The following is a 25,638-nucleotide window of genomic DNA, read 5'->3' on the forward strand; positions in this document are numbered from 1 at the left end:
AAATGTCCTGGCTTACCACATTTATGACAGAGGTCATAACTCTTTGGCTTGCTAGAACTTCCCCTTTTTGGAATGCCTCCATTCCTGCGAACCATCTTCTGGAATCTTCTTGTTAGGTATGCCATATCACCATCCTCACCACTTGAGTCATTGTTTTCTATCTTGAGGACCAGGTTCTTCTCCCTCTTAGGCTCTCTTCCTTCACTGTCCTTCTTTTTATTCATTTCCTATGTTTTTAAATTGCTAACAAGCTCATCAATAGTTAGCTCATGCACGTCCTTCGCCTCTGTAATGGCGTTCACTTTGCTTTCCCAAGAACTGGGTAGCCCACTGAGGATTTTTCTAACCAACTTGTTTTTTGGAATAGTTTTACCAAGGGAGTGAAGCTCATTAATGATGGAGGTGAACCAGGTATGCATTTCTTGGACAGATTCATCGTCTTGCATCCTGAAAAGCTCGTATTTAGTTGTGAGCATGCCGATTTTGGATTGCTTGACCTGTGTTGTTCCTTCCTGAGCTATCTGAAGGGCTTCCCAGATTTCTTTGGCTAACTGACATGCTGATATCCTATTGTATTCATCAGGACCAATACCATACACGCGAATTTTCTTTGCACGAAAGTTCTTCTTTATGACCTTTCTATCCGCATTATTGAACTCTTTCCTTGTCTTGGGAATGGCTACAGGTGAGTCGCCAAAGTTTTTGGTAGGGATAAAGGGTCCATCACATATGACATCCCATAGCTCAGAATCTTCAGCCATGATGAAGTCATGCATTCTAGTTTTCCACCATCCATAATACTGTCCATTGAACCTAGGTGGTCTGTAAGTAGACTGGCCTTCTTCGATGTTTGGAGGAGAAGCAATGAGGATCCTTTCTAGGTGTTAACCTGATAGAAAGAACCTGCTATGATACCAATTGATAGAATATAAGGGTCCACCAAGCTTTATAGAGAACCAGGTTCTCTATCAGATTCAACAGTACACATGCACATTGCAGTAAGTAAACGACATGAGGAATTTTACGTGGAAAATTCCCGACTCAACGGGATTAAAAACAACTACCTACCCTTGTAGGATTTCAACTTCACTACTGAGCAACTTTCAGATTACAGCCTATGCAATCTTGGAATTAAACTCTTAATCCCTCACTAACTTGTAGTACTCTATTACAAGCCACTTTGTAATAACTATATTACAAAGAGTTTGCAACTTGGTTAACTCTAGCCAAGACTTAAACACACAGGTTTAAGGTTTACAAGAATTTCCTACAGAATGCTTCTAAATAAGCTAGATATGAATTACAATTGAAGAACTATTACAAAGTTACAACTCAGCTACGGACATACAATGACTCGATGTGGGAACTGGTCCGTAGTTGCTTGTTCTTTGTTCTTGAAGAACTTGAAACTTGCTTGCTGAATAGTCACATGAGTGAGCTTGAGTAAAATCTCTAAGTGTTCAAGTGAATGTGTTTTACCTCCCTTGATTGTATATATACATGTGTGACATCACTTACAATGATGTAAGCAAGGTAGGTAAAAAGTCTTCCCTGGAAAGTTGACTGCAGCACTATTCATGCACTGTAGCGTGTGCAGGCAACAACTTTCCAGCTGGAGAGTTGACTTCGCACAGTCTCCTCGGGAACTGGTAGGGACCTGTTCCCTCAAATGTTCCTTCCACTCTGAAGACCTGAATCATAATGCAAGTTGGATCCCAACCTGGAACCTTGTGATGTTAAGGTCTCGTAAATGTATAACAGGTTCCTTATCTGGTTCTGGATAGTAAATTTGTTAAGTCATCAAAATATAAAGCAAAGTACGTATGACCAAAGTATTCGTAACCTATCACACAAGAATTTGTTTATGAATAAAAGTATTATACCTACTGACGTCGGATGCAGATGTATTTCAGATAAATCATTAGTTTTGAGATTTATTCGCAAAACTAACTCTTTTTGGGTCTACAATTAATTGCTCCCTGAAATTATTTTGAGCTGTTCATGGGCAGCTAATTAGATTATGTCCTCGCAGAGGAATTGGATTTTAACTTTGTGCTTCAGCATGAAACTTAAGGAGAAAAAACTTTTAAAACTTATCATGATCTTAAACATTTGTGAGATTTATGTGGTTATTAAAAAATATCATTAAAAGTAAAATAAGAAGTTTAATTTTAAATTGAATTATTTTTAAATATGAGAAAATATTATTAATTTTTAAATAGACTAATAAGAAAATAGTGTCATATAAAATAAAATGACTGGAGAGGGTTAGTTATGCAAATCAACTTTGCAACAAGAGTAGCTAGGAAACAAAGTGAATGTCTCGATTTAATTGAGGTTCATGAATCCAAAAACTAAGGAAAAGTTTTTCTTCTTGTTTGGTTTTGCTTTTGACTAATGACCCTAAACTTGACAGAATTTTCAATGACAATCACTTTCATGATGAAGATTGATTTTTCTTCCTTTTATTTCCCTATATAGGTGGTTCACTTGTTTTTACTATTAGGAAAATTTAGCAATAATCAACGGTCTCATAAGTTTCTGAATCCAAAAGCATTTGCCTTTCTTGTAATGCAAGTGGAGTAAGATATTACAACTTTTGACAGTTCATTGGAAAATATTTTAGTCAAATTGTGAACTGAATTTTCTTTGATATGACATTCAACTTCTCAGGTGATTGTTGTTGAGTTTTTGTTTAAGATGAAATAGTCTTAAAATTAGAGTGAATGGGAAATGGGATTTGGATTCGGATTTGGTCAAATGATCGATCGATTGATTAATTTTTTGGACCAAATTTATTTGTTAATAGTGAATATTAACGTGATATAATCCGTGTTTGTAACGGATGTTTTCCAATCCGTGTATTGTGTTGCAACACTAAGCAATAAGCAGCCTAGTGCACCTCCCACAATGGTGCAAGTGCTCCTCCCACCAAGCAAGTGTATATACCACCATGTAAGTGCTTTCTCCATGATCTAGTGCTTGTTGTACCATGGAAGGGGCGGATTTCTCTCAAATAACTGCTATAAATAGAGCATAAGTTGGAGAGAAAGAAGAACACATCGAAAAAAATACTTGAAACACTCTGTATACACTTAATATACACTCTGTATACACTTAATATACACTCTGTATACACTTAATATACACTCTGTATACACTGAATATACACTCTGCATATACTGGATATACACTCTGTATACACTGGAAAAACGAATTACAATCTGATATTCTCTTCAGTAAGAATTCAACATTGGCTATACTTTGCATTCCTTCCTCTCAGAATTTCCATTCGACTTCTGAGTTGTCCTCCTTATTCTGCATTGTTTTTAACTACAAACAAAGCATCCATATGTGTGATTTGCTGCCGAACTTTGTGTTCGCTGAAACACTGGGGTTTGAAGTACCGCTACACCAGTGTGTAATTCGTTCTATCCTGGGAGGAAATAATCTATAACCTTGGGTACTAGGAGGGGATTAAATTCCTTAAGGAAACACTGTGAATTCAGTGGGCTCGAATTAATTTCTGTTTTTTATTTATATTTACGTTTATAAGCTAACGTTCTAATTTCCAGAATCATTATTTACAGGTACAGAGGAACAACAATCTTAAGGAATTTAATAATTTAATTTCTGTATTTGTGTTACTTTTATTATTCTGGAAATTATAACCTTTGTGGTTTTTTGTGTACTCCCATTTGGAGAGTAAAGCCTTCGTGGCGGTTTGTTGGAGATTAAAATCTACGTGATTTTTACTCCAGTTTTAAAGCCTTCGTGGCATTTTGTTGGAGATTAAAATCTACGTGATTTTTCACTCCAGTTTTAAACGTTTATTAAACGTTTGATTGTGTCATTTTTACAGTAAAAATGGCGAATGACGGAAATCAAGTTGTTCCGATGATGACTGCCAACGCATCGACAAGTCGAACTCCGGCGTTGGCACCGGCAGAGAAACCCGGAAAATTTTTCAGGATGGATTTCAAGCGCTGGCAGTAAAAGATGTTCTTCTACTTGACTACGTTATGTCTACAGAAGTTCATCAAGGAAGATGTTCCTGATCTTCCAGATGAAACTCCAGAGAATGATAGCTTTTTCGTGATTGAGGCGTGGAAGCATTCTAACTTCTTGTGCAGGAATTATATTCTTAGCGGACTGGAGGATAATCTGTATAATGTATACAGTGGCGTGGAGACGTCAAAAGAATTATGGAATGCACTTGAAAAGAAGTACAAAACTGAAGATGCCGGGATGAAGAAATTCGTCGCCGCAAAATTTTTGGACTACAAAATGGTAGATAGCAAGTCTGTTATTACCCAAGTCCAGGAATTGCAAGTGATTATTCATGATCTACTTGCTGAAGGTATGTTTCAAATAAATACTGATATTGAAAGTAAATTTTTTTAGTAATTTTACTAACGGAATTTTCATTGAAGGTCTTGTCATCAATGAAGCATTCTAAGTAGCAGCAATAATTGAGAAGTTGCCTCCATTGTGGAAGGACTTCAAAAATTATTTGAAACACAAACGAAAGGAGATGTCCCTTGAAGATCTCATTGTTCGATTGAGAATCGAAGAGGACAATAAAGCTGCTGAGAGAAGAGGCCGTGGAAATTCAACAATAATGGGAGCAAATATTGTTGAAGATAACAAAAGGAGAAAGAAGGCTTCTGGTCCGAAATACAACCCAAGCAAGAAGCGGTTCAGTGGAAACTGCTACAACTGTGGGAAAACTGGACACAAATCTACGGAGTGTCGTGCTCGGAAGAAAGACAAGCAAAGGGGTCAATCAAACATGGTAGAAAAGCATGATGATGTTGATGACTTGTGTGTCATGCTTTCTGAATGCAACCTGGTAGGAAACTCAAAGGAGTGGTGGATTGATTCTGGAGCCACTTATCATGTTTGTGCTGTGAGGGAAGCATTTTCTACATATGCTTCTGCTGGACCCGAAGAGACGCTCTCTATGGGAAATGCTGCTACAGCAAAAATTGAAGGATACGGTAAGATATTTCTCAAGATGACTTCTGGCAAAGTCATGACTTTGAACAATGTCCTTCATGTTCCCGAGATTAGGAAGAACTTAGTCTCTACTAGACTTCTTGTAAAGCACGGTTTCAAGTGCGTTTTTGTATCTGACAAGGTAGTGATTAGTAAGAATGAAATGTTTGTAGGAAAAGGTTACCTTACTGAGGGCATTTTCAAGCTGAATGTAATAGTTGTTGAAACTAATAATAAAACTTCAGCTTCTTCTTACTTACTTGAGTCAAATGATTTATGGCATGTACGTTTAGGTCATGTCAATTATAAAACCTTGCGAAAAATGATAAACTTGGAAGTATTGCCTAAGTTTGAATGCGAAAAATCAAAATGTCAAATATGTGTGGAATCTAAGTATGTTAAACATCCTTATAAGTCGGTTGAAAGGAATTCAAATCTTTTAGACTTAATTCACACAGATATTTGTGACATGAAGTCAATACCATCTCGCGGTGGAAAGAAGTATTTCATAATTTTTATTGACGATAGTACTCGATATTGCTATGTTTACTTACTTAATAGTAAAGATGAAGCAATAGACGTATTCAAGCAATACAAAAATGAAGTTGAAACGCAACTTAACAAGAAAATCAAAATGATAAGAAGTGATAGGGGTGGTGAATATGAATCTCCTTTTGAACAAATATGTTTAGAATATGGAATTATTCATCAAACAACAGCCCCTTACACGCCCCAATCCAATGGGATTGCGGAAAGAAAGAATCGTTCATTAAAGGAGATGATGAACGCATTGTTGATAAGTTCTGGTTTGCCACAGAACTTGTGGGAGGAAGCCGTTCTTACGGCCAGCCGAATACTAAATCGAGTACCCCATAGTAAAACACAATCCATTCCATATGAAAAATGGAAAGGAAGGAAGCCCAACTTGAATTATTTTAAAGTGTGGGGGTGTTTGGCAAAGGTGCAAGTTCCTAAACCCAAAAGGGTAAAAATAGGACCAAAAACAGTTGATTGTGTTTTCATAAGATATGCAACTAATAGTAAAGCATATCGATTTCTGGTTCATAAATCAGAAAATCCCGACATTCATAATAATGCGGTTATAGAATCAGATAATGTTGAGTTCTTTAAAAATATATATCCGTATAAAAAGGAATGCGAGTCGATTGGTGAAGGATCTAAACGACCTCGGGAAGAAACAAAAGAAAGTACATTTAATCAGGGGGATCCAAGACATAGTAAACGTCAAAGAATGTCTACTTCGTTTGGACCAGATTTTGTGACTTTCTTATTGGAAAATGAGCCTCGAACATTTAAAGAAGCTATGTCTTCTTCGGAATCATTGTTCTGGAAAGAGGCAGTCAATAGTGAAATAGAATCCATATTGAACAACCATACATGGAAATTGGTTGATCTTCCTCCTGGAAATAAACCTTTGGGTTCTAAATGGATTTTTAAGAGAAAAATGGGAATTGGTTGATCTTCCTCCTGGAAATAAACCTTTGGGTTCTAAATGGATTTTTAAGAGAAAAATGAAAGATGATGGCACTATTGATAAATTCAAGGCAAGACTTGTTATCAAAGGGTATAGACAACGAGAAGGTCTTGACTACTTTGATACATACTCCCCAGTTACAAGGATTACATCCATACGGATGTTAGTAGCATTAGCTGCAGTGTATGGTCTTGAAATTCATCAAATGGATGTTAAAACGGCCTTCTTAAATGGATAGTTGGAGGAAGAAATTTACATGGAACAACCTGAAGGGTTTGTGGTTCTAGGTAAAGAAAATAAGGTATGTAGACTTGTTAAGTCCCTTTACGGACTAAAACAAGCACCCAAACAATGGCATGCGAAATTTGACCAAACAATGTTGTCAAATGGTTTTAAGATAAATGAATGTGATAAATGTGTGTACATTAAAAATGTTCCAAATCACATAGTCATTGTTTGCCTATATGTGGATGATATGCTGATAATGAGTAATAACATTGCCAACATAAATGCTACTAAGCGTATGCTAACTAGCAAGTTTGATATGAAGGACTTGGGAATTGCGGATTTAATTCTGGGGATTAAGATCCAAAAGACTCCTCAAGGTCTGGCATTGTCACAATCTCATTATATTAAGACAGTACTTGAAAAATTCAAGCACTTGGGCTTTAAAGTTGCAAAGACTCCAATTGACGTGAATCTTGCACTAGCAAAGAATAAAGGCCAAAGCATATCACAATTGGATTATGCTCGTGTGTTGGGATGCTTAATGTACATCATGAATTGTACACGACCAGATATAGCTTGTGCTATAAGTAAACTAAGTCGGTACACGAGCAATCCAGGCCAATCTCACTGGATGGCAATGAAACGAGTTTTGGGATACTTAGAACATACCCAAAACTTTGATTTGCACTACAGTAAATATCCTGCGGTGATTGAAGGATATTATGATGCAAATTGGATCACTGGTTCAACTGATTCGAAGTCCACAAGTGGATATGTATTCACTATTGGTGGAGGAGCGGTATCTTGGAAGTCGTCCAAACAAACATGTATTGCCCGCTCTACAATGGAGGCTGAGTTCATAGCCTTAGATAAAGCCAGTGAAGAAGCTGAATGGCTCCGGAATTTCTTGGAAGATATTCCATTTTGGCCCAAACCGTTGGCACCAATATGCATACACTGTGATAGCCAAGCGGCAATTGGAAGGGCTGGGAGCGTTATGTATAACGGTAAATCTCGTCATATACGACGAAGACATAAAACCGTTAGGCAACTTCTCTCTAGAGGAATTATCACGATTGACTATGTAAAGTCAAGTGATAATGTGTCAGATCCACTTACAAAAGGCCTAACTAGAGAGGTAGTTGAGAAATCATCGAGGGAATGGGACTATGGCCAAGAACAAGTCATTGTGGCGGTAACTCTACCTAGAAGACTGGAGATCCCAAGATCTAGGTTTAAGGAGATCAAACAAAGTCATTAATGACGGTTCAACATTGTCAACAAAATTTGTTTTAGTCCATTCTCGTGATGAGACAATGTTCAGTACCAAGGATAAAACATTAAGGCTTTTTAATGATTTCTAAATTTGATACAGGGTATATCAAATAGTGTATCTACGGGATGACACGTTTAGGAATCACCTATGTAAGTGTGAAGTGTTAGCCGCTTCAAGGAGAATTTTGCAAGGCCAATTCTCTACGCTCTTATGAAACCAGGCAGTGTTCATGGCTGAAACGAACACAACAATGAGAACCAAAGACGGTTAAGGGTTGATTGTGTGACTTATGGTTGTCTAGGTATACACTAAAGTTCGACGGTTCAAAGATATCAAATCTACCGATCAACCGAGTATATCCGACATAAGTTCACTACGAAAAGTTCAAAGGGAAACCTACTCATCTAGATGCAATTAATCCTTGTTTGCAAATCACACAAGTTTTTTCATGCATACTTCCGTGATATAGCCATTCCCCATTCATGTGGGGGATTGTTGAGTTTTTGTTTAAGATGAAATAGTCTTAAAATTAGAGTGAATGGGAAATGGGATTTGGATTCGGATTTGGTCAAATGATCGATCGATTGATTAATTTTTTGGACCAAATTTATTTGTTAATAGTGAATATTAACGTGATATAATCCGTGTTTGTAACGAATGTTTTCCAATCCGTGTATTGTGTTGCAACACTAAGCAATAAGAAGCCTAGTGCACCTCCCACAATGGTGCAAGTGCTCCTCCCACCAAGCAAGTGTATATACCACCATGTAAGTGCTTTCTCCATGATCTAGTGCTTGTTGCACCATGGAAGGGGCGGATTTCTCTCAAATAACTGCTATAAATAGAGCATAAGTTGGAGAGAAAGAAGAACACATCGAAAAAAACACTTGAAACACTCTGTATACACTTAATATACACTCTGTATACACTGGATATACACTCTGCATATACTGGATATACACTCTGTATACACTGCGTATATACACTCTGTATACACTGCGTATACACTGGAAAAACGAATATACACTCTGTATACACTGCGTATACACTGGAAAAACGAATTGCAATCTGATATTCTCTTCAATAAGAATTCAACATTGGCTATACTTTGCATTCCTTCCTCTCAGAATTTCCATTCGACTTCTGAGTTGTCCTCCTTATTCTGCATTGTTTTTAACTACAAACAAAGCATCCATAAGTGTGATTTGCTGCCGAACTTTGTGTTCGCTGAAACACTGGGGTTTGAAGTACCGCTACACCAGTGTGTAATTCGTTCTATCCTGGGAGGAAATAATCTATAACCTTGGGTACTAGGAGGGGATTAAATTCCTTAAGGAAACACTGTGAATTCAGTGGACTCGAATTAATTTCTGTTTTTTATTTATATTTACGTTTATAAGCTAACGTTCTAATTTCCAGAATCATTATTTACAAGTACATAAGAACAACAATTGTTTGAATTCTTCACTTGAAAAAAAAATGTCGATACGTCAATGTCCAAGATTCCAACGTATGAAAGTTGTTTCCTACTTATGGAAACCTTAAGTAGTGAAAAATGGTCTCGTTTCACTACGAACACTCAAAGGTGTAATATAGTGGCCAATTATGTAAAATAAAATTATGAAACACCATAGTTCAAATTCTAACTGATATTTTTCTTTATCTGTCTAAATTTTGAGAGATTATCTTTTCTATCAATTCTGCACAAATCCATATATATAGGCATGTATTGCTCCCCCATTTTGTGGCAGCTTGCAATTTCAGTGAATATTTTATCTGAAATAATACTACTATGTGATTAAGTTGGTCAACATCTTTCTAGACCTTAGTACATTTTTTACCAAGTCATTAAATAAAAATCTTACGAGAAAATGATCCCAAAATTCTTGTAATTTCTTTGTCTGTTGTACATTTTTTTAAGAAACCTGGGGCGGCCAAGCCTGACTAGTGCTGCAATTGCAGCCATACATTAGCTCATTTCACATCATTTCAACTCACTTCCAACCACAACACTTTCCTAACATCACTCCATCACTCCCAACTTATTAAAATGCTCACAACATACAATACGTAGACATTAAGAGTTCATGTATTAGTTTTGGTGTTATTAATCCTTTGTTTGGTGGTGTATTACTTATACAGTACTATTTTTATTAAGAGCAAATCATGATATTAGTAATACCATAGTTTTTAATACATGAATAAGTATGCATAAAGACAAAATTGCTCTCCACAAACCTTTTCCAACACCTTTTATTCCAACACATGTGAAGGGTATTTTTGTAAAGAAATAATTTCTTAAAAAGATTATGCAATACATATTATTTTTAATACACTAAACCAAACAATTAAGAAATAATCCTAGTATAACTAATCTCAGCATTACTAATCTCAGCACTATTAATACACACTATTCAGTACTCTTCTTATACACCCTACCAAACGACCCCTACAAGTAGAGGCGGATACAGTGGATCTGTACCAGGTTCGGGTTCATTTGAACCACAATGCAGAGCATAAATTTAAGTGTAAGAATCTACTAAAATTACAACATATAATAGATATGAACCTACGACTTTAAAAATACATCAGATCACTACAAGGAACCTTAAAGATTGAACTCATATAACTTAAACTATATCCGCCTAGCACGTAAAAGTTATTGATTTTAGGGGCGTAACAAAAGAGAAGGGAAGTCTCGGTCAATAGTGCTGGCAATGGAGATAGAGTTCAACTTTAAAATGGGAATTTACAACTGATACTATCATCCCCAACTAATTAATCAGTCAATACAGGAACTAGGACGTTCAAGGTATACAGGGAAACCAAGAACTTATGCAACAAAACTTGAACTATAAGAAGAAAAAAAAAACAAATAATTGCGCTATCAGAATACAAAACATGCTACTCTTCTCTGAACACTCCCCACAGATAATGCTTTCCTTGAAATCCTGCAAAGCAATTAATTCAGTAAAACCAAAAGTTGGAAATGAGTAATAACTCTTCATAAATAGAAGTGACTCACTCCAGTGACGCCGAGGCAGGTCCATAGAAGTGAAAACCAAGAGCTCAGCATTTTTCACAACGGTTCTCATGGCAAGTCTTTGATGAATCATCTCATCAACCAGGTCATCAAATTTCGCGACGTCTCTGGAGTAACAAAGTTGAATATTAGACTTAACTTTGATACGATCGAGTTATAAGAGAAGATGGTAAAAGACTGACCTTGCATCTTTTGGGAAAAAATATAGGGCAATAATATCATCGCTTGGTTCTGATCTCAGAAAATTCTTAGGCCAAACAATGGATTTTGGGACAATTTCTAGCTGAAGTGTTGAGGGAAAGAAACATGCTTCGTCATACACCTTTTTGCATGCTCTACTTGATATGCGAGCTACAATTCCATCCAATGTACCATGATCGCCATTTAGTATGTTAAAACTTCCACTGCAAGTAGATTAAGACGATAAACGTGAGTCTAGAAAGGTCAGACTCTTGTATAGGTGTTCAGCACCATCATAGGCTCTGCCAAAATTCTTCCGATCTACCTTTTGTCCATACATTTTGTTTTAAAAATTTGAAACAATATTTGGTATGGAATTTGAAGTTTGAAAAACATGTTTTAGGAGTTTTTCAAGTTGCACTCACAAAACTTTAGCTGTGTTTTCGTGTCTAAACACAACAACTTCCAAATATCCTTTTTCAACTTAACTTCATAATATTACCTTTTTTCTCAAATATCAACCAATTCATGTCCAAATGCCTAAATTTATCCCATTAATGTTAATGTACCCTCTATCCCAATCAAATAACAACTTTTTTTTCTTTTTAAGTCGAGCAAGAACAATGTCTAACTTCCTGAAGAGCATATACAAAAGATTCATATCCCCGTTTCCTACCCCCTTTTAAACAATTATGGCCACAAAAATAAGTACGGTAGCTTCAGTTAATTAATTGAAAGTTCAAATATTTTTACTCCATTCCTTTGGTTTTGTTATTTTCTTCAATTTTTTCTTTCAGACCAGTAATCAAACACAAAAATTGTGATTGCAAATGCAGAAAATGTAACTCTAACCTCCATGTAGGATTAATTACTGGCTCGGCACATTGATGAGATTCCGGCAATAAAGCATATTGCAGATAATCCGTGGTTGATTGATGAACATCTCCAGAAAAAATGTTACTGCAGTTTCCTTGGTACTTATTTCCTCCAAGATTTAATTTTCCACCATGGTTGCTTTGGGAAATGTTCATAATTCCATTCTTCATGTCTGTGCAATCAGTCACTAAAAGTGAGAGATCAGTTGAAAGAGTAACGTTTCTGTTCTATACAAATTCTAGATTGGACAAAATCACAATTAAGTTATATTAGATTGCTCTGTCGGGCAGGGTTTTGTGGCACAACACGGACGCAATGGATGATTTTGATGTTTATGCGCTTCCTTGTTTGCCCATGCTTGAATAAATAAAAAAACTTAGACCTTACAACACTGCTTAAATGAAATACCTTTGTTTACATCAAGCGGAGAGCCGTAATCCACGACATCAGACAAGCCAGTCAGAGGTTTCAGCTCCTTAGCTGGATTTATTTCAAGAATATCTTCCATTGCTTCATGGATACACTCATCTCCTAGAGTAGGGTTTACCTTTCTTTTCAATTTTGGTCCCACATTTGCTTCAACACCGCTAGACGAGAACAAATTTGATCTGATACCAGCACATTCTTGACATTCCCGTGACTTACAATCCTCACAAACCCAATGAATGAAGTTGAAACTTCTTGGCAACTTATCCAGGCAGTAGCTAAGGGCAAAGAAATAACAGGAAAATAAGTTCAAACATTGTGTCTAAACTATCTTCACTTAGACTTGGTAAAGTTAACGCTTACACAGAAACCAAAAGGTTAGCTAGAAAGTACTTGGTGAAAACCACTATTTTTTGGTTAAGTTACTCCAATGATAGTCCATAACAACCAAAAATCATCTTGGACCTCAATAAAGAGTAAGCTTTAAAGTTTGTTTGAAGTCAATTTCTCATTTTGTTCTATCAATAATAGAAGCGTATACACTAAAAAAGTTTCTGCTCCCCTTTAATTGAGGGTATAAAAAGCCAAACAAGTTGTTTCATAAATGATATCTTATTTGATTAACAAGTAGTAATAGTTCTGACATGCAAGTTATAAAAAAAAAAAAAGGACAGCCCAGTGCACGAAACATTGCATTCAGGTAGGGTCGGGGAAGAGCCGCACTTCAAGGAGGTGTAATATAGGCAGTATACCCTAATGCAAGCATCAATGGCTGATTTCACGGCTCAAACCCGTGACCTATTGGTCACACGGAGACAACTTTATTGTTGCTCAAGTCTCCCCTTCATGCAAGCTATACTTCATATATTATAAGAAAATAAATTATCACATGGGGGTCCGTGTTGGAACCAAATAAACAAAACAGAAGAAAAGGCTAGAACGGCATCCAACACTACATCTCTAGAAGTAAATCAACTTTTCTAATATCATTCTCTCCGTTCTCTTTACTTTTTTCGGAGGATCACCAATGCTGACCAACTTACCAATGCACTGCAGTGTGTAAACATTGAACGCAATAAACCAGGGCATCATAGAATCCTCTGTCACCACACTGCAAGCATACATTCATCCGAAAGAATGTAGAACAAGTAGTTATGAAGTACCTACCAAATAATACATCATACCTACTAAATAATGTACATTATACTAATTTGCTCAGTATGACTCGTCAGAACCCTTATTTCCAAAGAAATGAAAGTGGTGATATGGGAATGATCAACTATTTTTCATACAAATGACTATCACAATACAAACTCAGAGCTAACAATAGTTCTCACCTAGTTTGAAGTAATTATCCAGAAACAATGTATTCTCCAATCCAGACATCCTGGCAAGGTTATGGCAGACAGACGTATAGCAAGTATGAGATAATTTCCTATTTTTCTTCCTTACACTATCGAGACTTGAAATGTGAATTAAATCTGAAACTGCCTAGATCGACCTGAGTGTAAGCTTGCGGAATACGATTCTTGCACCCTTTTTAATTTTTTAATTAAAAGGAATTTGAACAGGATGATCCAACTAAAGGAAAGATATACTAATCAAAAAGTAGGTGATAGTAAAACATACCAAGTTAAATCATTGTATCAGCCCTCACATTACTGACAAGAAAAAGCTAGTTAAGAGATTTTTATTAATAAAATTAAAAAGTAATAAAGTGCAACCCATCATTCTCAGAGTTCTAGAATGCCATGTAAACAAGAAGAAACACAAGAACTATTTGGCGCACATACATATTCGAGTTTCCAAGTTTTTTATGTGAAAAAGTTTCTGACCGCATGAATCCAAAAGTTTGAATTGTCACTACTGTAAAATCAAACTGCACCTTTTCATTCTGATTTCCACGGATTTCACCATTTCTAGATATCATGCCAGAGTCAGATCTTGATGCAGTTGGCCCCAAATAAGACGATTTGGAGGAGTCTTGTAATATGTTGTACTTCTGGAGGTTGGACTTCATACAAGAACTACATACTTTTTTTGCCTCTTCATGATTGGGAAGAGCACCTTCATGTCCATTTTTAAGTGCACTCAGCTCGTGTTTACTGCCTATTGCTGGCTCCTGTTTACTGCCTTTTGTTGCAGGAAGCTTATTCACGGTCTTATTAGTAATGTATATCGCAATGCCATCATTGAGTTCATTATCACACCTTTTCTGTCCTACAGGGGTCTCTAATACATTTTCAAGGACAGAGTCTCCATTACTTCTTCCTCTCTGCAATTAGCCCGACCATATATAATCGGCAAAATACAAAATTGGCTGCTCGGCCGAAACTAGTTGCATCTGCTAGCTAAAAGTGTATAAAATATGTGTTTTTTGTATATAATACACATACATACAAAAAAAATATATTTTGTTGTCTATTATTTTTGGGAGCGGCTAATAATATACATTTCTCGATATAATCCACACTAAATAGGTCAAGAGATCAATCCTTTTACTTTTGCAGTGAATAACAACAGAACCACAACTCAAAATATATAAATTAAATAAGGGGCTAAACAACTTTACCACCTCAAGAATGAAGAGCACCACAAGACACAAATAGATCTCCTCAAACAAATAGTAATTTTAATACCAACTTACTACAATACGACCATCCCCGCTTAGGATTTCAACTATGTACTTACCCTCATTATTTTAAAAGATAATTTCTAAAGCTCTTATCAATTTGCAAATGATATAGCTTACAGAAACCTTAATGCCCATAATATTAATCCATTATCTCTCCTTGTCACCTGCCATGTACATTTTCTAATGAACTAATTAATAAAAGACATGTATTTATATTAGTTCTTAGAGTTCATTTTTAGATACTAATATATCCTTGGGACAGCAATCTCAAAGGCATGAGTAGCAGTTCCTGAACTAGTATCATTCTGTTAAGAGCTTAGTATCAAGGTATACCCATAATAATGGTGCGACATGGAGAAATGAGAACAAATAACAGCTTGTAAGGCCGAAATGGCAGAAGACACAAACTTCAAATAAATGAGTCTATCGTAATGATCAAACTTTCTTTCCAATTGCTTAACTAACTAAGCCATTTTTTTGCCTATTGACAAGAGATTCTTGTTTTAGCCTTCTCATATATGGAATTTCCCTTATTTCTTCCGGTACTTCATAATGGAATTTAGACCATCTCCAGTTTGTATCTTAAAATCTCGTTTCACTTATATTTCAGGTATGACCTCACCTACTTGTACACCTTCTCAACTTGCTCGAAATCTCCTCCATAATTCAGGTTTCTTGGTCTTATTTTTATTCTCCCCTTCAAGGAGAAAAAAAGAAAAAGTAGAGAGAACAGAATTCCTAACACTTCGAACTTACCCATGAGTAGCAACATTCTTGCTCTCAATGCAGTAACCAGAGATGCTAGAACATCCTTTCTCACCGGAATGCACATCGATTGTCATCTACAAATATTTTCACATAGCATTGCAATTAGATGTTGACAATTGATATAAAAGAAGATTAACTAAACTGTCAATACCCAGATCACTTCACATTGCAATCAAGTATATCATCCTCAAAGCCGTGAAGAAAACTCGCTTCACACATAACAACAGTGCTAACCGTTAGACAACGTGAAGATCAAACAAATGAACAAAGTTTTCTGGTTAAAACTGAGATGTTTTACATGGATGAGTTAGGATCACATCCTATCTAGCCAAAATGTGGTTCTATAACATGACGACATGACTCAAATTTCAAACACCAGAGTGAGTACGAGAAACATGTTAAATAGAAACGTGTCTGATTTCTCAAATTCCGGTTCTATAAATAACTCTAGGAAGAGGATATAAATATAAGAAAAAGAATTAAAGAAATGCATGCATTTCCCTGAGATAGCTATCACCTCTATCATTAAAAGAGATGAACAGGGTAAAAGAGAGCCCAATCTATGCCAACTCTTGATAATGAAAAAGCAGAAGAATGTGAAGAAAAATATAACAAAATCACTACCATGTCGATATCATTGAAATATTTGGCTGATTTATTGTCAAATAAAGGAATCAAAATTGTCATATTCTACTTAATTAGAATGTCTTCATGAAGTTGTTCATTCTTAACCATCGTTGTTGCATTCTTAACTATGATACTCCAAGTTGCAAAAGACAACAGTGGAAACAACCACATTGCTACTAGTTAACATCAAGCTCAAGATTGAATTCCTTTCCTTTTGTCTAAGTTACAGCCTGATATTCATAGATGTTAAGATCTTGAGATATAATGTCTAGAAAACAATGCTAAAGCCAAGTGCTCAAACTAACAAAAACATGGATAAATGCACCCAAATTTAGATCTTAGGTCAGAATTTAAGTTGGCAATATTCAAGGGAACAAAACAAACAACAGTAAAGTCCTTACAACCTAGATTATTTAAAATAACTTAAAGCTCATGGTGATACATATTCCTACATTTTAGTATGACACCAAATCAATGAAGCAGAAATAAAAGACACAACATAGTAGTTCAAACATGTTATTTTTTTCATGAAACACTATTAACGGTAGGTTTCGCTAAATTGTTCCCTGCACATTGTATAAGCATAAGTGAATTTCATTTCTGGAGCATAACATAAGCATCACAAACCTCACTGTGGGTTGATGTGATAGTAGAAACGCAGTCCAGATTAGATGGCGCAGACAAAGACATGTTTGGAGAGATATAATTCGGCAAATTAAGACGGGCCCTCGAGCCATACATTGATATTGCAACTTCATCATAAGCAAGGGCAGCATCAAGAGCAGTAGAAAATGTACCCAACCAAATTCTGCTGCCCCTGTTTGGCTCCCTAATTTCAGCAACCCATTTACCCCAAGTTCTCTGCCTCACACCTCTGTACTTACAGTTTTGGTTATCTGGACCTCCTTTACCTTTCATACATCCCTTTTTTGATCCTTTGGCTGGAGCTTTACGCATAGAATCGAGGCTAGTATTCTGTTCTTTCCACCTAGCAAGTAAATTTCTTGATGGCATCCTTCCATTCATTGGCTTCTTCATTTCTAGTGGTAGAGATATGCAGTTAAAAAACTGAACATCCGAGCTTGTAACGCTATACCAAAAATGCTGATTATATTATCAGAAAAAGAGGAAAATATATGCAGTATGCAAATTTTAAATGAGTATCCAGTGATCTAAACAATTATGACCAAAATCAATTTGTGATGCAAATGACTTGAGAGTAAATTTTGACATAGCCAATTCAGTAATTCCAAATGCAGTAAGAAAAGCTTTTTCTCTGATAAACAAAAGAAAATCAATATGATTATTAATAGAAAACCACTACTCCAAAAGTGTCTATGGAATTCCTTTCTATGATAAAGCAAAGAAAGGAAAGAGCAAAATGAAAGTCTAATTCTTCTGGTGGCTGGAGTTCCTCAGAAATTAATTCTAAAAAAAACAAAAAAAATACTGATCAAAACTCAAGAAACCTTTCGTGGATAATAGTGGACATCGGGAATAATTCTGGAAGTGATTTGCTGAAGACTTTGTATTGTTGGAAGAGAAGGCGGTCGGTGGGGGAAACAACTGCTTGTACTTTTGTGATTCATTAACGACAAATAACCAAGATTTTTACTCATGGAAGGTTGTATGGCAGTAAAATTTTAACTACTTTTATCCCCTTGTCTCTTCGAGTCCAAGCTCAATTTTGGATATTTTAAATTCAAACACTTATACCATATATATATATATTAGGAACACTCTTAGTGAGTTCTTTTTTTGCCTTTAAAAATAAAGTTTACCTTGAGCAAAATGGTCATTTAATTATTTTTCTAATATTTAAAAATAACCAATAAATCTCTACTATTTAAGAATAGTCATCTAATTATTTCCTAATTAATCATTCCGGTAATATTACAATCTAGAAATAAAATTCGTACACAACATACTAGGAAAACTTTCCATCCAAATTGCACACTAGGAAAGGTTTTCGTTCAACTTCATTTATATTTAGTCTCCTTTAGGTTTCATTGTCAAAACATTTATTGTTCTAGGTTTTTCTTTCTTTGAGCAAAAAGTTTTTCTATTAGTTAAATTTTGCATGCATGTATTTATATTAATAATTGAATGTTGCATTCAATTTGTAAACTTAGTTGCATTCACGTAAAGAGTTTCAGGTCCTCTTTCTTTGAAAAAAAGAATTGTAGTAATAATTGATTTTTGCATAAACTTGTATGTATTAGGAGTTGAATTTTACATTCACATATTTGTAAACTTTATATTAGTAGGGTGAGCACGTAATTTTTTTTTTGATGAAAATACTACTACAAAAATTCACAAAAATAGATTTTTTCTTATTGTTTTGATTTTATAGAATTTTAGGAATTCCTCTTTAAATTGTTTGTTTGCATTTAGTTGCATATTTAATATTTTAAAATCAAAAAAAAATACCACAAAAATATCTAAATCTTCATTGCATAGCATTTTAGGTTTTTATTTGCATTTAGGATTTAATTACGTTAATTAATAATAAAAAATCACAAAAAATGCATTGGTCATTTTTACATTTTTAGTTTTAGTTTTAATTTGGTAATTTTGTTTCATTAATGTTAAGTTGATTAATTAGTAAAGTAGGTTTAATATTGTTGAAAATTAACTTTAAGTTAGGATTTTAATTAGAAAGAAAAGAAACAAACAAAGGAAAAGGGGAAAAGGTTACTTTTGACTCTAATTCGGACTAGGCTAATTTTCTTGACCCAATTGCCTTAAATTCCCATAATCTGCCCCGGCCCAGTACCATGCCCGACCCGCCTGGCCCAGACCCCCTTTTCATTAAAACACTTTATCCCTAATTCCCAAAATGCAGATACATATATAGCCCTTTAAACAAAAAATCCTAGCCACTCTAATCCTTTCATCTTCTCAAGACAGCCGTCCCTCCCTCTTCTTCCTCAAGAGAAACACATGGAAGTTTCATATTACACTCAAATCACAAGACCATATAGCCAATCCACCACCCAAACACCTCTATTTTCTCCTTAAATAGGTACTACTGTTGCCCCATTTTTAAACCATAAAAACAGCCTAAAAGCCCATACCGTTGCCCGTCCTAGTCCGTCGCCCCACAGACGCAACGCAGAAACACTCTACAATTAAAAAAGATCTAAAAAAATCTTTTAAAAAAAAGTTTCGAACAAAAAAAAAAAGGGAAGTCGGAATTTAAGGGACTAGCTTCGACTTCTTCTGGTTTTTGGTATCGATTCTCTGGGTTTGCTGAGGAGTTTCGTTCTTGTTCCTTTTCTCTGCTGATGTTTGAACTTTAATCCTGTATTTCAGACTTTTATTTGGTCGGTTCCTCCCGATTTCCTATTGTCAGGTGTGTCAGATTCTTGTGTAGTTATCTACCAAATCTATAAAATAAAATTCTGAATTGTTTGGTGTTATATATTGATATGTTCTCGGTTTTGACTGAAACTTTGTCATGGATAAAATTGTTATTGGTTCTTATTTGTTTCAAAATTAATCTTGCGAATCGTGTGCTTCTACCATCACTATCTTGAGTTTTTGATTTAGGCAATAATGAATTATTTGGGTATTTTCAACATAATTATGCCAAAATTGGTCTGTCCTTTTCTAGTAGTTAGTGTTTCACTAAGAGCATTAATTAAGAGTTTGTTATTTGTATAATTTTGTTCAGATGTTGTTTGGATAGATTTTTCTTAAAAGAAAAAATAGACTTAATGGTCTCAATTGCCGAATGAATTTGTTGAGTAAGCATCTTGCCGTTTTGTAATGTTTGCTTTGCAAAACTTCAGTTATCACTTGTGTGTTGAAAAACTGCATATATAGTTTACACCCATGACATGTGTTTTAGCTATGTTAAGCTATTTTGTTCATTGTGCATTCATTTTCTTCTATTCTTATAAGATGGATGTGTTAGCGCCTATTAGGTAATTCCTAAAATATGGATGGCGAAGCTTGAAGGTCAGTCTCTTTGAACTTGTCCAGTTAGTTTCAAATTATTGGGTTTTAAATGGAGAAAGATATGTGTCTTAGGCTGTGATGTAAGAAGTGACGAGGCACTCTTTCCTTTGCTTTGATGGTATAGGACAAATTTTTGGATCGTGAGTTCTTATATTTTGAAAGTTCTCATAGGTATCTACACAGAGTGTATTTTGTTTATGCATTAATTTTGTCCTCTTGTCAAGTTTAAAGTGAAAGTTGATTAAGGTTTTAGTGGTGCTGAATACACAATTGTTGACAGGTCGTAGGGATTTGAATTTGTTAATGAATCAATAGCTAACCCATTTTCTACAAATGACTTCCATAATCTATGGCCTCAAATAATCTCAAACTTAGGAAAGATCAACTTATAAATATGCGCAGAATGCTTTAGGCGCGTTTTTAATCTATTATCGTGATTATGTATACGTTCTCATGACATAATTATGATCCCAAAAAATAAAATCAAGGTACGCATTCGCATGACTTTGGCCAAAAATAATGTTCATAATTAATAAAACGTGATTAATTGTGTACACGTATGCATGATATGATATGATTTTAGCATCCCAAATAAAATGGATTCACGCACAGATGATCCATTTCAAAGATGACTCCATAAAAAGTAAAGGTACTTAGGTTCTAAAAATACTTAATTAAACAATTAATTAAGCTAGGTATGATTAAAAATGATTGTGCTAAAACCACGGAATTCGGGAGTGCCTCGCACCTTCTCCCGGGTTAACAGAATTCCTTACCCGGTTTTCTGTGTTCGCAGACTATAAATAGAGTCAATTTTCTCGATTTAAGATTTTAAAATAAACCTGTGACTTGGAACATCATATAATTATTCCAAGTGACGATTCTGAATTAATAAATAATTCCATTTCAATTAATGTCACTTTAATTGAAAAAATTCCTTATCCCCTCGGGAAAAAAGAGGTGTGACAGCTTTGGCAATTCTGTTGGGGATCAAATCCATAATCTCTAGTTCAAGGTTCAGAATTCAAGCTTGTAATGTAATCTGTACTTGCTTTATTGATTATTGATATTACTGTGTTTGTGGGCCTAATGTGTTAATTGTCGCTTACTTACCGCTTTGATATTATTTGAATTGTATTAAATTGTCTTCTTACGCCTCCTTTCTGAGTCTTCTAAAAATATGATGCACACGTACGCGTGACCCACTTTTCTGTTAGAGGTCATACCAAATAGAACGAGGATGGATCAGCAACTAGGCCGGGTAGACTTTCGTGCTCCCGGTACATTGCCCCTCACCTCGGCTCGAGCTGTCTGCTTGGATAAGCCAGGTCTAAAACACCCCCGAGGATTTTAAACCTAGAATAACATAGCCTCATGCTGGATCCCTAGTAGGCACATGCATTTGACTTTGGGGACTCAACACAGAGGTTGGATCCGTCTAGGACAGATGTACCCGAAATAAAAGACCATTCTGATGCATCTTATGTGCTATTTGTACATTTATTTGTTTTGGCTTGGATGTTGATTGACTAAGAAAAGAAAATCAAGAGAAAAACTAAGAGTGATGTAAGAGAGAAACTAAACCCGGTTCTGAAAACATCGGTATTTGGAAAAGTCCGAAACTCTTGAAAAAAAAATGAAAAGATAAATTAAAAAAAGAGTCATTTCAAATGAGTCAAAATCATATTTTTCCGGTTGTGTCAAAACTGCGCAGGTTTGATTCTCACCGGATGTGAGATACGTAAGCAAACCTCATCGGTTTTGACCCCAATTTTTAAAAGTCCAAAAAAATATTTTTCTTTAATTCCTTCTTTAGAAGTCTTTCCTTAAAAAAATCCCAAATAAAAAAATTTTAAACCCAAAAATATTTTCTTTGTAGAATTCTTTTACTCGAACAAAGAAAACAAATCAAATCAAAATCCAAAAAAAAAATTATCTTTTTTTAGAAGTCTTTTTCCAAAAAATTCAAAAAATAAATAAATTAAAAATCCTAAAAAATATTTTCTTTCTTCTTCAGCAAGAAAATATATTCTTTTTCTAAACGCTTTCATGGTCTGAGTGTTATAAAAAAAGAGTTAGTTTATTTACTTCATTCCTGACTTTCCTGAACTACGTAATGATTTGATTCATGTTGTGAGCACGTGATTTTCGCCATATATGAGAATCACTCCCAAAAATTCAAAATAAAACAATTTTCCTTTGTGTGCAATGTTTGTATTTTTGTGGTATTTTTGTATAATTATTTGTATTTTTGTCTGTGCATGTTTATTTGTTTAAATTAATAAAAATATAAAATATGTCGCATTTTCATTTAGTATTTATTTAAGTTTGTTTTACAAAAATGAGAAAATCATAAAAAAATAATGTACGTTGCATTTTTAGCATTTAACGTCTAAATTGTGCGATTTTATCGTTAATTGCTATTTAAATGTGCGATAATAGTTATTTGGAATTAATTAGTATTTTGATAAGATAATTTAATTTAGAATTTTAGTTTTATTAACTAGGAAGTAAAAGAAAAAAAAGAAAAAAAAACAAAGAAAATCGGAATTAGGCCTCTTCTTCAATTTTGAACCACATGCCCAAATATACCCAACCTTTCCCGACGACTCGGTCCATTTCAAATCGGGTCGACTCAGTCCATAACTCCAAAGACCCAACACCCTTATTTCCCTATCTTTCATTTCAAAAACAAAACCCTCAAAAATTTCACTGTTGAAAAATCCCATCCGCCCCCTCTCTTACCTTCTTCTTCTTCAAAGCTCCAAGTCCTCTCCCATGGCTGCCCTTCCCCTCGCCCAACGACCACCCCCTCCAGCCCTTCCCCCTCACCCCGTCACACTCACACACACACGTCCACATACACACACATACACAGCACACACACATCAAACATATGAAGCAAACGACCACCCTCGAAGCTCGGCCATGGACGACGCGAAGCAGCTCCCATGGCTGCCCCATCTTCATCTTCTTCGTCTTCACCTTCTTTGTCGTCGTCACGTCGCCGGAAAAGCCTTCGTCGAAACCCAACTCCACCCCGTCGCCCGCTGCTGCTTCTTCTCCTTCACTGTTGCGTTGCGTCTTCTTCTTCGTCGCTACTGCTGCTCCATCGTGCTGCTGCTGCGTCTTCTTCTCCAGCTTCACACGGCCATGGCTGCTTTGTTGCTGCTGCTCGATGCTTCTTCTTCTCCAACTTCGCGCGGCCATGGCTGCTTTGTTGCTGCTGCTTCAGTTCTCGTCGTCGCCAAACACCCCTCCATCGAGCTTCATCTATTGTTTAAGTTTTCGGGCAGATTCGAGTGATTTTGGTGCAATAATTGTCTCCGGACAGATTTGTTTTCATTCAAGTTCTTCGTCGTTTCGATCCGGTTAGTGGGTTTGAGTTTCATTTTGTCCGTATTTTGTTTTGATATTCTCGGATCTAAAATCGGTAAATGTTTGATTCTTGTTTTGTTCGTGTTCGTTTAATTAATTAGTTTTTCAGTTTGTTCATGTGTTTTATTTATTAAAAGAAATTGTTAGTTTAATTTTAATGTTATTAGATTCAAATTGAAATTTAATTAATTAGTTTTTCAGTTTGTTCATGTGTTTTTATTTATTAAAAAAAATTGTTAGTTTAATTTTAATGTTATTAGATTCAAATTGAAATTTAATTAATTATTTCTTCAGTTTGTTTCATGTATTTTTATGTATTTTTTTAGAAATTTTTAATGTTGTTAGATTCAAGTTGAAATTCAATTAATTATTTCTTCTTCGGTTGTTTTTATTCGTTTAAAAGAATTTAGTTGTAATATAGAAATATGTCAGTTTAGTCGCTTGAATCATCCATGTTTGTTGTTTAATATAGATTTAATTCATGTTCATTTTCTGTTTGAAGTTCGTTTTTAATCTAGTGATTTAATGTGAGTTTATGTTTTGGTTTTTAATTTTGATTTAGTTTGAATCATGTATCTTTGTTGTAATTTTGTTGGATTTAATTTGAAGATCAATTGATTATTTGAGTTTAGTGATTTGAATCTGTTTATTTATTTTGTTTAAGTTTAATTTGAATTTGAGCTCATGCTTTGAATATATTTGTTTGTTATTGTTGGTGAATCTGAAAATAGGTTTGTTGTTTAAAAAAAACATTGTTCAGTCAAAATAATTCAAATTGTTTCTTTGTTGTTCATCATTTAGTTTGAATTTGTTCAGAAAATTTGATTAGGAATTGGTTATAGTTGCTATATTTTGGTTAGAATTGATTAGCTGAATTGGTTATAGCTGACGGGTTAGATTGGTAAAATGCAGTATTTTCAGGGGTAAAATGGTAATTTCAGTAAGGACGGAGGGGTATTTTTGGAATTAAAAATCTGAACAATTATTTATTTTGAGTGCTTTGTTCATTAAGATTAAATAATTTCTTTTAATAATATTAAAATAGTACATGGTGGGGGACAAGACATAATGGTGGGGAATAATGCATTTGTTTAATATAAGCATGGGGAAAAAGATATAATGGTGGGGAATAATGCAATTGTTTAATATAAGAATGGGGAACAAGATATAATGGGGGGAGGATAATGTATTTGTTTAATATAATGGGGGACAAAACATTAGGTAGTAGGGATTAAAAGGGGGATGAGTGGAAGATAGTGGGTTTTTAATTTTTAAAAATTGCTGAAAGATGGTAATAAATAGGGGGACTTGGACAGATTTAAAGAAAGAAGATAGAGAAAAAAAGGAGCTGAAGATTGAAGAGAGAAAAATTTCCGAAAATATTAAGACTTCCAAACATACAAATAAAAACATTCTGGAAATTAAAAGAGATAGTAGTATATACCTGATATACCATTTAAATATTCTGATATACGGATTCAGAAATTAAGGGTTGAACATTAATTAGTCTTTCAAATCTGAAAAGATTCTCTTGGCTTCTGTCCGTTGATTGTTGTCGGTGTTTCTGGATTTTTATCTTGATTTCAAAATCTGTCACTGGTTTCTCGTTGCTGGTTGTTACTGGCTGCTGGGTGTTGTTGTTGTATGCTACTGAATTTCTGCAGATCTCCCTTTTCTTTTGCTTCCAATATCAGGTACACGACTGTAATACTAGCTATTGCAAGCTAATAATGTGGAAGCATGAA

The 25,638-nt window shown here is 35.0% G+C and overlaps 2 protein-coding genes across 4 annotated transcripts; both read right to left on the reverse strand.

Annotated features, from left to right (window-relative positions):
- Positions 1–227: 227 nt before the first annotated feature.
- Positions 228–776, reverse strand: LOC142176210 (uncharacterized). The gene has a single exon (XM_075243332.1). The coding sequence runs from the start codon at positions 774–776 to the stop codon at positions 228–230; it is 549 nt and encodes a 182-aa protein (XP_075099433.1).
- A 9,930-nt stretch (positions 777–10,706) lies between these two features.
- On the reverse strand, positions 10,707–18,206 carry LOC107772453 (uncharacterized). Of its 3 annotated transcripts, none has more exons than XM_016591962.2 (8): positions 18,022–18,206; positions 17,180–17,642; positions 15,914–15,999; positions 12,505–12,800; positions 12,073–12,283; positions 11,223–11,444; positions 11,023–11,147; positions 10,707–10,948 (listed from the first exon to the last, which is right to left on the reverse strand). In XM_016591962.2, the coding sequence occupies exons 1-8, from the start codon at positions 18,042–18,044 to the stop codon at positions 10,902–10,904; spliced, it is 1,473 nt and encodes a 490-aa protein (XP_016447448.1). In that variant the 5' UTR covers positions 18,045–18,206; the 3' UTR covers positions 10,707–10,901. The 3 variants fall into 3 exon arrangements, with proteins under 3 accessions (XP_016447448.1, XP_016447462.1, XP_016447456.1); XM_016591976.2 differs by having other exon boundaries at positions 17,180–17,592; positions 18,022–18,205; XM_016591970.2 differs by having other exon boundaries at positions 12,073–12,268; positions 18,022–18,201.
- Between the last annotated feature and the right edge of the window lie 7,432 nt (positions 18,207–25,638).

The sequence above is a fragment of the Nicotiana tabacum genome, chromosome 3, assembly GCF_000715075.1.
Source record: "Nicotiana tabacum cultivar K326 chromosome 3, ASM71507v2, whole genome shotgun sequence".
Taxonomy (NCBI): domain Eukaryota; kingdom Viridiplantae; phylum Streptophyta; class Magnoliopsida; order Solanales; family Solanaceae; genus Nicotiana; species Nicotiana tabacum.

Excerpts from the sequence above, each read along its gene's own strand:
- LOC142176210 (XM_075243332.1), bottom strand. The coding sequence starts at position 776 with ATGCATGACTTCATCATGGCTGAAGATTCTGAGCTATGGGATGTCATA.
- LOC107772453 (XM_016591962.2), bottom strand. The coding sequence starts at position 18,044 with ATGTCCACTATTATCCACGAAAG. Across the intron at positions 17,643-18,021 it reads TCCACTATTATCCACGAAAG|CGTTACAAGCTCGGATGTTC; the intron begins GTTTCTTGAGTT and ends TTTTTGGTATAG. Across the intron at positions 10,949-11,022 it reads CCTGCCTCGGCGTCACTGGA|GATTTCAAGGAAAGCATTAT; the intron begins GTGAGTCACTTC and ends ATTGCTTTGCAG.